Raw genomic sequence first — 17,597 nt, forward strand, 5'->3', positions numbered from 1 at the left:
AGCCCAAATAAGCAGGCAATTCTGAACGACAGACAGTATCTTACTAATGATCAACAGCAAGTGCTCATACATGACTATAATTATGTGTGGCTTGGAAAGATTTCTTCATGTCTGTACAGTGCTCACTACTAGAAAATTCAGAATTTGAATTCTACTCCCTTGCATTAAAGTGTGGTTGCAGTGAATAGGAAGAATCCAGGTGTATCTGAATTGCTAAAGCCGACCCAGAAAGTAGTCAACTTTGATGGGGTACTAGGAAGATCAAACCAAGAGGCCAAAATTCCCATGAAGCTTTCTCTATGAACTCCACCTTTCCTTGGCTGTTTTGTCCCTTAGCATCTGGAACAAGCATATTTGGTATTTTTTACTGTCACTGTATGTGACCGTGTTTCTTCATGTTTCTTGGGTATGTCTGACCTCCCTACCCTGTATGTAGGCTCCTTCAGTTCAGAGGGTCACGTGTACCTTCTATTCCACTGTCTAGCACACAGTCAGTAAATAATAGGCTCACAATAACATTATTTCATTAAATCACTAGTGAGGCTGTAAAGACAGCCAGTTCCTAAAGTGTTCTGTATTAGGGAGAGCCTCCAGAAGCAGGTACTTAAACTTCCACACCTCCTCCTACTCTCCCCATCTCTACTAAAAACCCTGAGTAGATGGGACGTGGGAGAGGTTAAGGGATAGGAAAGGCAGCAGGCTTGCAACACAGCTGTAAAGGATGAAGAGAAACAGTTTGGGTTAAATGGAGCCCTTGCAGGCATCGCCACAGACCAGAGCAAGGGAAGTCTGACTCCTGAAGTGTCCCCGGAGGACACTGAGGCAGGATGCTGGGGGTGAGTGAGCCCTGCCCAGTTCTTCAGAAGATTATGGTCTCCTCTATATCTGACACACACTTCCCCATTCTGAAAAGTCAAGGAAACTAAGGATTCCCTCATTGCTTAAAAAGTTTCCTTGAATTATAGATGCTCCAAACCTCTGGACCACCAAATGCACCTCTAGATTCTAACAAACCACCTTAAAAATGGGTGCCTCTATCAGATATATTTTACCCTGGGAAACTGTTCTTCAATGCCATCTCTTCCCTCATATTTCCACCTGGACTCCACATAAACTAGCCTTTCTGATATTAGTCCCTCTCGCTAGATTTATCTGATTATCTCCTCTTCCTGTCTCCCTTCAATTCCTGCAGGTCTTGCTCTGAACAAGCTGCCAAGTTTGAAATTCAACTGTGAACAAATTCATGGCACAATGGGAATATCTTAGAAAGTTTGGTATAGACTTCCCTTCCAGGAATAGTTATATTTTCAAATACAGGTGGTTCTTGCCTTCACTGAAAGCAGACTTTAGGAGTTTGCAAACTTTTTCTACAAAGGGCCAGATAGTAAATATTTTAGGCTTTGTGGGACCAAATAGTCTCTGTCCCAACTACTCAGCTCTGCTGTGGAGGCATGAAAACAGCCTTAGTCAGTACGGAAATGAATTAGTGTGGCTATATTCTAATAAAACTTTATTTACAAAAGCAGGTGGTGGGCTGGATTTGGCCCATGAGCCATAGTTTGCTGACCCTGGATGAATGGTTTCAGGTTAACTTGGAGCCTGGTGCTAATGCAGTGGCCCATGCTAATGGTCACAAGTACAAAGGATGGTGGCAAGCAGGGCTGCTGCATAGGGCAGTGCAGTTGTGCCCTGGGCCTTACTGGCAATGGGAATTAGGAGCTTCAGTAAAATGGATTAGTACAACTCCTTCTCTACCAACAGAAACACAAGTGAGGGATCGGAGTTTAGCAACATCATTTTATCATCTCTGTTGCAATGGACAGAATCAGTACATGTGATGCAACAAGCATGATAAGAAAAGTAGGATCAAATCAATTTTCCTATTTACAACAGTCTCCAGCCTACCTTTGTAGGGCATCTGAGAACGAGTCTTCAGGTACATTTTGCTGCTTCTCTTGGCTCTGACTTTATTGACCTCATAGCCCAAGTTGTTGCAACGGTTCTTTCTGCAACTCAGGCAGAGCCCTTTTTCAAAGGCTTCCCTGGAATTGCACCGGTAGGCCTTACTTGGACTTTCTTCGTTCAACAGAGAGTCAATGAAGAGATGAATGGAACGCTCGTGGGAGCACTTCACTAGCTGGTCCACATCTGGGGAAAAAGAGACACAAAGAACATTTCAACTCTGTGACAGTCCACAATGAGTGTTTCGTCTTGCATGTCTAAAATAGTTGAGGTGTGGTGTTAGAATAAAATGACCCCCTTGATTGTAGGTCCTATTTAAGGAGGTACTCTTGGCAGCAGCTTCTCACCTACCCCCAAGAGTGCCAAAGTTGCAAATTTATAGGGAACTTTTGATGTTTTTGCTGTCTCCATTTGTGAATATGTTTATGAAGCTATAATAAGAGACATCCAAGATAGAAGTTGATTTCCCCCAGTTTATCACAACTTTCTCTTATGGTGAAAGCATATAATACTTCTAAATGCTTCTAGAAACCACATCATAAAGGGCAGGCATAATTGTTAAATTAATAGTATTTTATCATAGATATTGATACTATGTATAATTGAGGGGTGTGTCACTGCTAATGATTTTTACATTAAATGAATTATAGAAATAATGAGCAATGTCATAAATGTGCAGCTATTACCATAAGCTTTATAACAATTGAAATTAGTAACATTATGTTGTAAATTCTATAATGTATGCCCAAAACACCTGAGCATACTGACTACAGGTAGGCCCCATTGTCCACAAGGTATGCAAAGGTCCCTTAAAACAAATCATAAAATTAACACAGCTAACATGATTATTAAAGTAAATATTAAAAACTAATATTAAATTGTATTTTCTTCTTAAAAATTTGGAATATTTATTCTTAGGGAATGGTGATTTGTTTCTGATTTGTACATCTCTTTAAAAGGCTGACAAAAGAAATTTGGACTAATTAACATGTCCTTTACTTTTAGTAAAATTCAAAGTAACTCTACTTGTTTTGCAACTGTATTCAAAGTTGAACGTGTGGCCAGATAACACTTTCAAAGGCAGTGCAGTTCTCTTGTCTAAATCTCACCATTTTTTTTTTCCTTTTATTACTGCAAGTGCAGTAGTTTACAATATAAGTGTAGTTTGCAATATAATATAAGATGAAATGTCTGTCTGACCACAGGAAGCACTGAGGCTCTGAGGTGGTCATGCTGAATGTGACAGACTTCTTCAAAATCATATCTTTGCTAAATGTGTGTATTCAAACTACGTACTTGTGGAGAATGGGTAGGACACTTGGTCAATAACAGTTAAGGCAAAAACTTACATTTAATTAACTTCTAAATTATATTTACCTCCAAGGCCTCTCTCTGCAATCACACGGATAGCTTCAGCAATGTTACATCCTGGTTGGAAAGTGCCTCCATTAGGATAAATGTCAACATGTCCTACTGGTTTCTGGATTCCAATACTTCGGCCAGGTGACCCTCTGGTGAATGTATGTAAGACGTCTACAAAATCTGCATCATCCGGAGAAAGGCGACCTGGGGCTTCTGCATACTCAAAGTTAGGTCCAGCTGGATCTAGGCCTTAGTGGGAAAACAAAAAGTCCTCAGAGGGCTTCCCTGGTGGTGCAGTGGTTGAGAGTCTGCCTGCCAATGCAGCGGACACGGGTTCGAGCCCTAGTCTGGGAAAATCCCACGTGCCGCGGAGCAACTAGGCCCGTGAGCCACAACTACTGAGCCTGCACGTCTGGAGCCTGTGCTCCCAACAAGAGAGGCCACGATAGTGAGAGGCCCGCGCACCGCGATGAAGAGTGGCCCCCGCTCACCACAACTAGAGAAAGCCCTCGCACAGAAACGAAGACCCAACACAGCCAAAAATAAATAAATAAATAAGTAAATTAAAAAAAAAAAAAAAGTCCTCAGAGATTTTTAAATTCCCATTAGTTTTAGTCTCCTCCAGTATCACCTTATCATTCCATTGCTCATCATTTGAATGTAAATGGCAGCCACATAGATTCTTATTAGCACCTCCTATTCTATAGTGATTGGATTTTTAAATTACTGAGATTCATAAAAGCAGCTTAACTCCTTCTCAAATAAAATTTGAGTTTCTCAAACTAGCCATTAAATAACAATTTTCACTCAGGATGACTTGATTCCCTTTTGTATCAATAAATTATTTCTGAGCCTGGTTAGAAGGCCTTTAAATAGTGCTGGGCTCTTTCTTCCTCTCTACACAGGCCAAACAACCAATTGCTATTGGCCCAGATGACAAGACTCCTTTTTCCAAATGGCCTCTGGTGTTGGTCCTTTTTCATTTTTCCCAGTATTGATGTGAGAGGCGACATATGTGTGTGCAATAAACTATCAAAGCACAGAGCAGAGGGAGGAGGGAAATGGGTTTCTCAGAGACACCACGGGGCTCTCTGTGCTTAACTCTGCACCATTTCTCTTCTACTGCCATTAGACGGTAAGCTCATGAGAGCAAGCGTCTGTATTTTATCTTACTCCAGAAAAAGAGCCCTACCATGAGATAACCACATGGCCAGGCGTACCCAGAAGACTACCACTCACATATGGTTGTTTGACAAACAGTCTGATTCTCTTGCAGAAAACGACAGGCATCTCAAGTCTTTTGTTATAAGAAAAATGGCACTGCTTTCTTACCGGTAATTCTGTTGACCTTCTTATTGGTCAGACTTCCTGCAATGCCAGCAACATGGGCTCCAAGGCTGTATCCCAAGAGATGCACATTGTCCAGAGGATAATTAAATTCATCCTTTGGAAGAGGAAAAGAAAAAGGTGTTTGATATTTTACAGTTCTTGGCAAAATATCAATGCTAAAAGAAATAAAATAAAAGTTTAACAGTATTCCCGCCAAATAAATAAAATATATTGTTTTGAAAATATAGGCAATACTGAAAATTAATTCTACTTATTTTAATTTCCTGTTACAGATGAGAGGAACATATACAATAGTGTTGAGATTTTCTCTTTCCTTAATAACATATTTAAATGAGAAAGTTTTCCCATACATCTGAAATAGAAATGTATGGAAACATGAATTTCCATACATCTGAAAATATATGTATATGTGTATATTTATATATAGATATTTGTATATATATTGAAGAGATACATACATCTACAAATATATATTTAACTCATTATTCTCTACTCTAAATACCCTGCATCACTTTATTCTTTCAGGTTAGCCAAGCAATGACTTAAAATCAGAAAATATTACAGGGGAAGGGACCACAGACACATAGAGTCCAGCCTCCTCATTCAACAGATGAGAAGTCTGAGGTCCAGGAAGGTGATCTGATTTGTCCAAATTCACTCTCCTGGTTAGCAAAAGAGTCAAGAAAAGAACTTTTATCTTTTAATGAGCAGCCAATAAACAGCTTATTTTTTACCTCCAAGCATCTGACTTAAATAATTTGGTCCTGTGAGAATATTAGCTTCCTTTCAACCCCGAGATACTTTCCAAAGGTAATTTTCAGAGAATGGCCTCAGAGAGTCAGAGGGAGTAAAACTCCTCACTCTCAGCACCTCATATCCTACAGACTTTTCCTGCCATTTTTCCCTAGTTCATCTCCATCACTCCCCTAACCCTCAACAAAAATCTGGATCCTTAAACCACACTAAGGAATAAGTACTATTAATATTTTTCTCAAAGAGATTGGTATTCTAACAGGTCAAACCCTGGATAAAATTTCCATGTTCCAGCCAACTGGTAGGCAAGGATTTGGCTGAACATGACATCTTCCCTCTGCCCTGAAATAACAAGCTTTTGTCCGTTCTGCCCATTTAGTTCTTGGTCTCAGCAAATCCATTCACCATGAAAATATCAAAGGACAGGGCAGGGCAGGGCAGGGCAGGACTACGCCTTATGGGCTTTATAGCATTATCATTCTTATCATAGTGATGCTTTTAGACGGAAAATAATGTCCAGGCTTATTCTGAAGATATGAGTTGACCCAGAAAATATCTATATCTAAGAGAAAAAGAGCAACGACCAGTCGTTAATTCAGCTGTAGCCAGGAGATCTGTTTTGGACATACAAGGCTCCTTCCCCCAGTCTTACCGCCATCCAGTTGATAAACTTGGCCACGTCCTGTCCCACCAGCTTGGTGTACCCCGCAGACACAGGATAATGCTGCTGGGCCCGTGACAGCCAGTCTACCACGATTACGTTGGAGTCTGGTTCCCTCTTGTACAAGGCAGCCACGAGTTTTGGCACCCAACTCTCATACATTCCTGTCACCTGAAGAGGATGATACCAGCATTCTTAAAATATCCACCTACAACTTGTTATAGATATGTCAGCCCAATACACCTACATTAAATGGTAAAAAGAAACAAACCCACAGGAAGCCCATTGGCTCAGACACAAAAATTAAACCACAAGAGTATTCAGAGTCTTCTGCCTGACCCTTCTGAGGCAAATTTGTGTACCCCAAAGAAGGACTGTGTTGAGCTCAGGAATGGCAGACTGAGGTTTACCAAAGCTTTCAATTTTAAAAGCATACTTTATAAATTCAGTAAAACTTCAATAATTTATAGTATTAAAAGGAAAGATCAATCTGAATAAGTTAAAAATTTGCTGCAGAATTACAGACGATTTTAAAAGAAATTTAGTTTAAATACTTTCAATTAGGCTAATAAATTAATTTGGGAGATGTGAATGTCCTTTATTCTTATAAAGGGTCATTTACGTACAACATTTGATGTGATAATGAAAACAATAGTTTTAAACATACTAATCTATTCCAACAGAAGGTAACTTTGTTTAGCAATCTCTTAATACATAAGAAAATGATTAGTTTCAGTTCAGACTTTTTCACAATTCTCTAAAATTCTTGATTATCACAGTGCAATTAATGTGGCTTAATAATTGCATTTCCCAAATTATTAGATTGGTCCTGTTTTGGAGATAAGCAGACTGCCAACTGTAATTCTTTGCTTCTTGTTGATAAAGGCCCCCAAATTCAAAGTCAAAAGACTTATGCTATTAAAGAAGAGACATTGGACATCTTTGCAAAGATGCTTACTTTAAAATAATCGAAACACATTAAAAAACTGCAGATGATAAAATTCCATGCCACCCTGCCAAGAGCCTGTACACAGCAACAACCTACTTTAAATCCGCAAATCTATCCACTCCTAATATTACCTGAGAGCAGATCATACTGTAGCCATAGTAAAGGTTACTCAACTATGTACTCAACAGAGAAAGATTCTGAAATCCATGTTTAAGGCAGCTTTTAAGGGGAAGCTTGTAAAACCTATATTCTTCTTAGAGTAATGCCAATGGACAAAAATAAGACTCTTGAATTCCCAAACCAAGGGACTTCATTTAAAATTTTGATCTTAGATGGTGTGTTCTTTTAAATCTATGCTTCCATTTTATTTAGTCTATTTTCTAGGCTAAAACATTAAAACATGAGCTCTCTCTTCACTCCTGACACTAACTGCACGATTTTTCACCAAATTGTTGTGCTCTGTGCAAGGAAAAAGCAAGCCTGGGACTCAGGAGATCTTGGTTCCAATCCCAGCTCTTCCACTGATTACTTCTATGAACACGGGCGCTGTATTAACCTTACTAGGCTACCTATAAAACAAAGGGGCCAGAATCAGATGATCCGGAAGTTACTCTCCACCTCCAAAATTTCTTCTTGTGACCATTTTGGTTCCCAATCTACTTGCAGTGATAAAATGCCAGCTCTATAATCTATTTCCAGCATGAGGAGAAAACAAAAAAGAAAAGGCACATAGGTGATGTGAGCCCATTAGGAACATGTTTAAGTCTTCTTTGAACATGTCTCAGTGAGGCTGCTTCAAGCCTGGGTCTTTGGAGGAACCAGCTGGAATGCCCACCCAGCAAAAAACCCTAAGGAATTGGTCCTGCCTCCCTTTCTCCTCTCTTAGAGGTTGCAGGCTGGCCACCCTTTATAGCTGCCTTTTGAGACAGGATGATGTCATTTCTTCAGAATGCAATGTTAATCACTCCTTGCAGCCAGGGGTGAGGATCTCCAACACCACAATGAGAACCCTGGATTTAAACACAAGCAGGTGGCCAAGCTCCAGGACGGCTGCGTCTGACTGCCTTCTGGGATGTGTCCTGTGCACACTGCACGCTAAGCATTCTTTCAGGTTCGTCAAAGCTGCAGAACAAACCTCCTCACTTCCCCTAGTCCTACGCCCTTGAGTCGCTGAGCTGCTTACCTCAGATAAGGCAGGAAAATCTCATTTGCTCTCAGCACCTATTTCAAGTTTTTCTGTGCTATCAGTGTTTCTAAATTAGGTAATCTGCCAAAGGGCAAGGAACCCAACCTACTCCTACAGTGACTGATACTTTTAGTAACTGCCTAACAACCAATCTAATTCTTTCTTTTTTTAATTTAACGTAAGACACTGCTATAAGTAACCCCAACAAAGGGGTGGAAAACAAGGACCCACCGTCCTCAATTCTGAAAAGGTATTATTTCCTAATTTTTTCTTCTGTGCTTCCTTAAATCAGTACCAATTTTTAAAAGCTTTGATTCTCAGGCATACAGCTGAACTTGAAGCTCTCCTTGCCACCTGCGCCAGGTGGTCCCACTGAACCAGCCAGGGAGTTGACTGAAATGGCTGAGATCGGTTATCCAGCACGGCTGGATGAGTTATTGCACAGACCGACCAGCTCTGTACGATGAAACTCAGTCTCACAGCCAGTGGCCCAGACTCTGAGCCCAGGCACTCAAAAAAGTCAGGACATATGATGTGAAGAATATAAATGGGCTTATTGGGCAGTAGGGCTAATGATAGAAATTGGTGCTATCTACTTATACTAGGTGAGTCATGTCATCTTAATGTGAGAAGGAAATGTTTTTCAAAAATTCTTAAATTATAAAATTCTCTCAGGGATAAGATTGAGATGCCTGAGATATTCAATTTATTTCTGTCATATAAATGTTTATTAAGCTTAAACATTTTTGAAAAGTATTAACAGCCAAGACTACATACAACTAAAATGTCTCTAAAATCACCAAAGATTATGTTTTCCTATTTAAACCTCTTAAAATATAAAAAGATCTATGTTAGGAATTTGAATATGTAATTTTATCATAAGATATGTAATTTACTGTGTTAACTCTAGTAAATAGATGTATTTTATTAAAATAAACATCCCTGTGAATTCTGTTACTAGTTGCCTTCATCTCTATAAAAGTTATAGCAATTGTCCTACACTGTCAATAACAAAGGCACTTAAGTTATGTAGGAAAAGAAATCAGGACTGGAAGTATCAATCATTAGCTAATTCATCTCATTAGAATTTAGTGTCTATTATCTTACTCACAAGCTCTGACATAATGGAAAGATAATATCTCTTTAACCATCAATTTTATATAAGTCCTTTTTAATAAACAGTAAAATCTGCTCACTAAGGATTGAAAATATTGAAAACAAGCTAAAGTAGTTAAGTAAGAACTATGCCATATAAAGTGACTAATTAGCATATTTATTCATATTCTTATCATGTCGCTGACAGTTCCCTGGCTAGCCCTCTTTCCTCTCAAGTAAAGCTCCCAAAAGTTTACAATTGGAGAACGTTGAAAGTGGAGGGACGTCTAGTCTAATCGCATTGTTTTACAGATCAGTAAACTGAGGCCCAGGGTTGAGACGTATCTGGATCCACATCACAGAGCTGGAGAATGGCACAGCAGAACCAGAAACAGCACCTTCTCCCTCCACTCCAGCCCTCTCCCCCCTCTTACAGGTTATCTTCCTTAGGAAAGGACTTTGGCGATGTGCTGGATGAATCAGGATCATGCCAGTTCTCCACTGTCTCCTCTAAATGGTAACCTATATTCTTCTCTGTACTTGAACAAAGGCCCAGGAGAATGGCTGGTTCGAGGTCACAGCTAGGTACAGTGGTAAAATGAAGGCTGGCACAGTCCAGAGGAAGTACCCATGAACCTTTGGCTTTAGATTCCTCAATCCCCACCCCGAGCCAGAATTGTCTTTATTCAAGTTTAAAGCAAAGCCATCACTGGGTTCCCATCACTGGGCTCCCAACAACTGGGGAAAGCCAATCAGAAGGCTTGGTTCATGCCACTCAGCTCTTTCCTAAGGAGCCTTTCTTACCGTCCAGCCGTGGAGCACCATAAAGGTTTTGCTGCTGTGGTTAAAGTGACAGTTAGCCACAGATTCTGTCACTCCAGGAATGAGGTGGCAAGTGTCCTCAGCGGTGTCTTCGGGGGTCCTGAGAGCAAATTTACTTTCGATGTCTATAAAATCTTTTCCTCCTGTAATTCCTGAAAAGGAAAAATTGGATAGGAGGTTAATTAGAGGGTTGTTTTACTTGCTGGACTGATATGTTTTAGATTCACAAGCAAGCACCACCAATGTTATTTTTGTTTCTAAAGTTAAAAAAAAAAACAAAAAACTGAATGTATCCTCCAGTGGTGCTCAAAGTTGACAGAGACAGCCTTAAAATAACTGAGTTAAGTAATATTGACCTCTTCTGTGTCTTCTATCCTTTTCTTCAGCTCTTTTTCAGTCAAGGGGCATGTGTGTGTGTGTGTGGTGTATACAGTTTCAAGTAAGAGAACTGCTATTTGGGAATTCCTTAATTAATCTTCTCTCAAAATATGAATTTAAGTGGGTTAGCCGAGGTTATGCTGCCAATAGTGGGAGAGAGAGTAGGGACCAGAACCCAGGTCTCTTGGTTGTAGTTCTTCTAGAGAACACTGGCTCAGGGCACTTGTGTTATATAGTTCCACTTACTTCATATATGATTTCACCCTCTTTAAATCTCTGATTACATCAAGAGATTGTCTTCCTGCAAAATCTGATACAATAAGGCTTATTTGAAGGAAGGTTGTTTCCTTTTCACTAGCATTATTGTTTTAAATTTTAGCAAGAAGAAAAGTTGGAAGCATGGGGAAGTTTTTGTATGGAATGATTCCCACCAGCATGGCAAGATACATCACTTTAAAATGTTTTTAAAAATCCTTTAGCGGGTTGCTCAGAAATATCTGTGCTATGTGTGAGTTATGGTTAATTCTTCCCACCAGTATTTCTTTTCTCAATTTTGTCTTTACAGTCTTCCACACAAAGTCCATGCTTAAAGTACTATAGCAAAGATGGTTTTGGAAAGAATCCACTTTGGTTCTTCATAGTTAATCCCAAAGTGAGTCAGGAGAGAAAGAGACCTTTGGCCTATTTTTTGACTCTCTGGACAATACTTCTAAATGTTGATAAATCTTCGCAGGGTATTTGTAGGTAGTACATATAATATCACAGTGAACACTTTAAGTAAATTGTATTGCAAATAAAATCAAACTCTTTTATAAAGCAAGCACACCAAAGGGAAGTTATATTAGGAAGTTATCTAATTTCTGGTCAAGTAAAAAAGAAGTCAAAAAACCTATCCATTCACTACAAGAAGGTACTAACTTACAGATTTTAGATTTGGCTATTTAAAACTTTCAAAAGATAAATAACTGGGGCTTCTCTGGCGGCATAGTGGTTGAGAATATGCCTGCCAATGCAGGGGACATGGGTTCGAGCCCTGGTCTGGGAAGATCCCACATGCCGCGGAGCAACTGGGCCCGTGAGCCACAGCTACTGAGCCTGCGCGTCTGGAGCCTGTGCTCCGCAACAAGAGAGGCCACGACAGTGAGAGGCCCGCGCACCGCGATGAAGAGTGGCCCCCGTTTGCCACAACTCGAGAAAGCCCTCGCACAGAAACGAAGACCCAACACAGCCATAAAATAAAATAAATTAAAACAAAACAACAACAACAACTATCTACTCTTTAAAAAAAAAAGATAAATAAGGTTGCTTAGAAATACTTCTAATTTCTTAATCTAAACCTTCTTTCTTTTCACAAAAGTTGAAAATCCATAATTTCAAATAATATTGCAAAATTCAGACCAAAAATTAAAATAAGAATGATATAGTACAGTGAAAGTAGAGGCATTTGAATCAAGGTTATCATATAATTTTCTGGGGACTGACCAGCATTCTCCTTTTTAATTATTTCCCAAAATTCCTTAAACAATATTGTGGTTGCTTGCAAGTGATTCATTACATGCAACAAGTTGATCCCTCTCTCTCTCTCTCTCTCTCTCTCTCACACACACACACACACACACATACCCCTAGCACCTAAACATTCCAAGAAGATTTATTCAAATAAAAGACTGTGATAGACTATTGATATTTAAAGCATTTTTTTCATTTCCATATAGTAAAATTTCACTTGAAATCCATTCATCAATCAAGAATATTCTCTGCCTCTCAACTCATTTGAAGATGTGGGTCTTCCTTTTCCTTCCTAACCAGAAAGCACTCTGGTGGCCTAATTATTTATCTGATGGTCAAAAAAATTACAGATTTTTAATCTGATTCCACTTTCAGATTCTGCCCAAGAAGTTCTTTTACTGTTAGAAAGTGCTTTAGAAAATTGAAAACTAAATTAACTTTACCCTCTATATATTTGCTCTATATCAAATAACTCATGTTTCCTCTCATAACAGTCTTATTTTAACATGTTCGATTAGCAAGCTTTTTAAAGCAGAAATACTCTGAACAATCCGGCAGACAGATGTTGCCCACCACCTATTTGCCAAACTGATATTTAAGATTATTGCCTTGCATAACTCCAGAGGATACCAGTCACTTTTATTCTATTTTTTCCTAGAATTGTGCAACATGGTGGCTCTCGTGTTGCTGGTGGTTTTGAAATGAGTAAGAATATTCTTTGAAATTATTAAGGCAGGATTTGTATATTTCTATAAAAAAGAAAAGTCTATTCAATCTATAGATCTTGTATCAGTTTATCTGTACGGCTCATTGAGAGTTCCAGTTTCCCACAACCAACCTTTTCTGTTGGGTACATCGCTTGTAAAGAAAAATGATAGGAAATTCATACATTCTCAAGCAAATTTGTATTTGGAAACTTTTGTTTCACTTTTCATGGATTTTTTTTTTTTCATTTTAAGTTACAGAAAACATAATGAAGCCTTTGACAAGAAAATAATACCACTCTATATGCCACGTGATGTTTTCAATTCTATGTTTGTTCTTTATCTGAAATCATAAATGTTACTGGTGTTTAGTCAGTCTTGCCCTCTCTTTGGCGTTCTGACAGGTATTTCCACACTACTGGTGTTTCCAACCCCTCAAGGATGTCTTGGCATTCTAAAAATGAGTGTGCTTTCCAAACTTAGGCCAGGAAGAGTTAGGGAGAAGGATGGACCCTGATTTACGGGTCATCAATTCATTATGGGTCATTATGAGTATGTTTAGTTGACCTAATATATACACTGGGATTGCTTCTGGCTGGCAGATGAACTGATTTGACTCAACTGTTGCTAAAAAAATTATTGTTTTTCATACATGGAAATGATATTAGTGACTCTGCCCTTAGCCCTTTAAGGGGAGAAGGACCTTTCACCAGATCCCCTTAGAAATTAAAGCCGCCTTAGAACAGTGTGTGTCAGGGGGGAGGTGCATAAGGTTTAATCCTTTATAAGGGCCCCTATTCTGAATTTGGCTTATCATATCAGTAACATCACACCATCAGACCTGTTCTTATCAAACACTAAGGGGAGAGAATTTGGGGCACCAGGAAAGTTACAAGTTAATGCATTTCTTGACTATATAATCTTTATCCCTAAATTCCTAAATAGATAGCTAAAAATCTACGTGTATAAACAAAGACAAGGAGTTATCTTAATATGGATAATAACTCACAGGAATGAAATTAGGCTGAGAAGTCAAAGCACTTTAAAGGCACATTTATAGAGGGTACATTATAGGAGGAACACTGAGCATCCCAGGAAAGAGACTCTAAAGGCAGTTCACAGTTATCAGATAAATAAGATTAACATTTCTATGAAGACATGAGATACAAGAGCTCAATTATAATGCAATTCCCTTAGAAGTTTCTACTTCCTTTCTCTCTTTTTCTTTCCTCTCTCGCTCTCACACACAAACACACACCCCTAAAGAACTTCATCAGTAATTCACCTCCTCTCTGAGGCTGATGGTCACAGTTATTGGCTCAGCTTCTGTAGAATGCCAAAAAACAAGTGAAAAAAAAAAAACAATAGGCGGGGCGTGGGCGGGGGGAATCAGTGCTGTTATCTGACTGAATTAATTGAGGTTTTCAGATATTCCAATGTAAACAATATGCTTGACTTACCTAACAAGCCGATTTACTTTTCATTTTTATAGAAAAAAAGTGTTTGCTAAAATAGTGGCCGTAAAATGCGCAGCCCAATTTCTCTTCCCAGAATAAAGCAAAAAAGGAGGACTGAGCTAAAAATACACTGCCTGAAAGAAAGTGAAAATTTCCCATTGTCAGTCTTCCCCAGTGCCTGACTCCCACCTTTCCACACAGCTATTAATCAATCACTCTCTTGCTGAGCTCTGCTCCCTTTGCAGGTGGTACCTGCTACTTTGCTGTCATCACCCAACATGTTTAACTCAGATGTTAGCCTAGAAATTCATTATTGCCAGTCAAATAGAACTGCAGCTACTGAGCTCTTCAAATTTCCTAATGGGGCCACGCAGAGACTGTGGTGCCTCCAAGATCAAAGAGCTGAGGGCAGTGCCTGTATCCTCATATTTTCCCTAGAAATCGAGAATGAATAAGTAAAGTCAGAGCCCAGAGAGGGTGCTGCTTGCCATTCCCTCACACTGGTACCTTTCTACTCTGAATTTCTTACATTCCTACCTAAATTCATTTGGAGGATAAAGGGGGCAGAAATTTGCTGTGTTGGGAGAGGCACAATATAAAGGCGGGGGGGGGGGGGAGTGGGGCAGTAGAGTGAGAGTGGGAGGGAAGGATGAGAAGGATTAATTTCAAGTCCACTTCAAAATGATTCCTCCCTTACAAAGCATTTACAGCCATGAAAAGCATGTGTTGATTAAAATCCAATTTAATTCATTAATCACTTGTATCCATTTACATCAAAGAGTAAAGAATTAGAGGGGTCTAAGAGAACTTTTTTTAGAATTTTTTCTTTGAGTATAATTGCTTTACACTGTTGTGTTAGTCTCTGCTGTACAGCAAAGACAATCAGTTATATGTATACATATATCCCCCTTTTTTAGATTTCTCTTCCATCTAGGTCACCACAGAGCATTGAGCAGACTTCCTTGTGCTATACAGTAGGTTCTCATAGGTTATCTATTTTATACATAGTAGTGTATATATGTCAATCCCAATCTCCCAATTCATCCCATCCCCCCTTCCCCCCTTGGTATCCATAAGTTTGTTCTCTACATCTGGAGGGGTCTAAGAGAATTTTGAGTCTGGTCCAAACTCCTCATTTTAGAGTTGAGGAAGCAAAACCCAGAGAGATGACCACTGACTAGCCCAGGAATTTAGGGTCCTGAATCTCTCAGGGAGTCTAGAAAAAACTCAATTTGTGGATGACACTTATTTGTGTGTGTTTTCTAGTCTAAGTAACATTACTCTGTGGTGTACTTTCTGAAATAAGAATTTGGAGTTTGTTCCAACCATTTTCTTGGACCGTGTAAAACACTATCCAGCCGCACGTGCTACTTCATGTTTAAGACTTTCTAATTGAACCCCCATTGTTCCCAAACTGATCTGACATTAAAGATACTTTTCTTATCAGCTTTGATGGAATCTACTTTCTTTTTTTAATCTATCAAAAATGTTATTTCACAACTTAGTGCTGAAATAAAACAAGCCTTTAGCAGCAACCAAAGTCAGAGACAAACTAGACTATTACTTGAACTACTGCAGACTGCGCCCCCTGAAAGCACAACCAAAGGACACCGCCCTAACTGCAAGTCCACCAAGGAAGAGAAAAGAAAATGTTGCCTCCTTTCGTGACTTGCTTCAGTTGCCTTTTCAGTTGCTGCTGTGTGTTAACTGAACCAAGGTTCAAGTTACACAGGCTGCCTCTACTGTGGCAGGTCTCGGGCTGGGAACTCATCTTCCCTGCAATAAAGAAATGCACATCCGGCCTCGATGCCTCAACCCTGGTGAGAGGTAACTGGGGTTCAGCCAGTGGCCTCCCGGCGGCGCCCAAGAAACCCCAAGTGCTCGCCACCGCACCGCGGGGCAGGGCGCCCGGAGCCGAGCTCAGCTCGCAGGACAGTAAGGGTAGCCAAGTGCAAACCTGGCAACCCCCAAGTCAGCAGCCACAGACTGCTGGTCGCTCTGCCACGTTTTTCAGGAGGGTCAACTCTTCGCTAGGTTTGCTGGCCGCTAAAAAAAAAGCCGAGCGTACAAGAGTCGAAGCTAAACAGCTTCCCCGGAGCCCCAACCCTTGCAGGACGCTGCGTCCCCAGGACTCCGCGTCCCGTGTCCTCTTCTCCCACCTCCACGTGCAGAGCAAGAATGTCCTGTACTCCTAAGTGACGGTCAACCCCCCCGCCCCACCCCCGGCCACGGGCCAGCTTCTCCAGAAGGGGCCACTTTCTAACCGTGCTCTCAATGACGGGGACTGAGCCGCGGCCAAGGCCAAGCCAGGGTCACCCTGGCTCCCTTGCCTTTCATTCCAGGGCCCCGCCGAGCGAAAAGGTTGCTGCGGGTCACCGCCATCTGAGCCCTTCCTCCCGCCCCCCTGGTCCCGCCCCTCACACTCTCTCCCCGCTCCCTTCCCTGCTGAGCCCAGGCGGCCAGGAACTCAGCCTCAGCCAGAGTGGAGGGGACAGCGCGGGAACGCGGGAAAGAGAGAAAGGAGAAGTGGGAGCCGCCCCAGAGAGACCGGAGGAAAAATTCCCTCCGTGGCCCTTCCAGATCCCACCCCGGCGACCCTTTTTGGGGCAAGCGCTCGGGCTAGGAGAGTCCCCGGCACACATCGCAACCCCTTCCTACTTTCTCCTTCCCATCTTCACGACGTGCGCAAGTGGCCGCTGAGCAGATTCTGCAAGTGGAGGGGAGTCTGCGCGCAAAACTTACTGTCGGCGGTGGCCACCCCTCCGCGGGAGACGGTCAGACTCTGAAGCCACACGCTCAGAGCCACCAGAAGCAGGGCTTTGCTCTCCATCTCGGGTCGCGTCCCTCTGTGCGAGTTACAGGGCACCCGGCTGGAGCAGGGACAGACGGATGGACCGGCTGAGCCTGAGGCGGGAGCAGGCTGGAGCAGCGGTCTGGCGCAGGGCAAGTCACCCTTTAAAGAGGAGGCAGGGCAGCTAGAAGTGGCAGGTTTCCTCGGAGGAGGAGGAGGAGGAGGAGGAGAAATTGAGTCTGACACTGTTTCCACTCCACGGCTGCTTATGTGATTGGAAATATGCAAATAAACCTCATCACCTATTGGCTATAAAATCATAAGTTGGGGGGAGGGTCCTAAATTCACTTCCAAATATTTGAGCAAGTTGTAATGAGGATCAACCCTGCCAGCAAGAAAAGGGGGAAAGGGCAGAAAGGAAATTTTAATTTCTCTATGAGGCCTATTTGCTTTTCCTAAGGCGTCTGGCTCTTCTGGGTCCCTGGCACAAGCACCAAACACAGGTTTATGTGAAATACTCTGGAATCACCAGTTTTCCAAGGAAAGGAAGTTAAGTTGTTAAACTACATTTGGTCAATACTGAAACCCACTCCTCTTTTGATGGATCCCGTTTGTAAC

At 41.1% G+C, this 17,597-nt stretch overlaps 1 protein-coding gene across 1 annotated transcript in view; it reads right to left on the minus strand.

The window, feature by feature from the left end:
- The window catches only part of LPL (lipoprotein lipase), a 30,198-nt gene extending 12,967 nt beyond the window's left edge, over positions 1-17,231 (minus strand). Inside the window, exons 1-6 of the mRNA XM_059927043.1 lie at positions 16,931-17,231; positions 10,123-10,292; positions 6,080-6,259; positions 4,657-4,768; positions 3,340-3,573; positions 1,906-2,148 (exon numbers count right to left, since the gene is read on the minus strand). Of these exons, the coding sequence (XP_059783026.1) occupies positions 1,906-2,148; positions 3,340-3,573; positions 4,657-4,768; positions 6,080-6,259; positions 10,123-10,292; positions 16,931-17,018 (1,027 nt within the window). The 5' untranslated portion in view covers positions 17,019-17,231. The remainder of the gene's footprint in view (positions 1-1,905; positions 2,149-3,339; positions 3,574-4,656; positions 4,769-6,079; positions 6,260-10,122; positions 10,293-16,930) is intronic.
- Between the last annotated feature and the right edge of the window lie 366 nt (positions 17,232-17,597).

Source organism: Balaenoptera ricei, chromosome 6 (assembly GCF_028023285.1).
Source record: "Balaenoptera ricei isolate mBalRic1 chromosome 6, mBalRic1.hap2, whole genome shotgun sequence".
NCBI classification, from domain to species: Eukaryota; Metazoa; Chordata; class Mammalia; order Artiodactyla; family Balaenopteridae; genus Balaenoptera; species Balaenoptera ricei.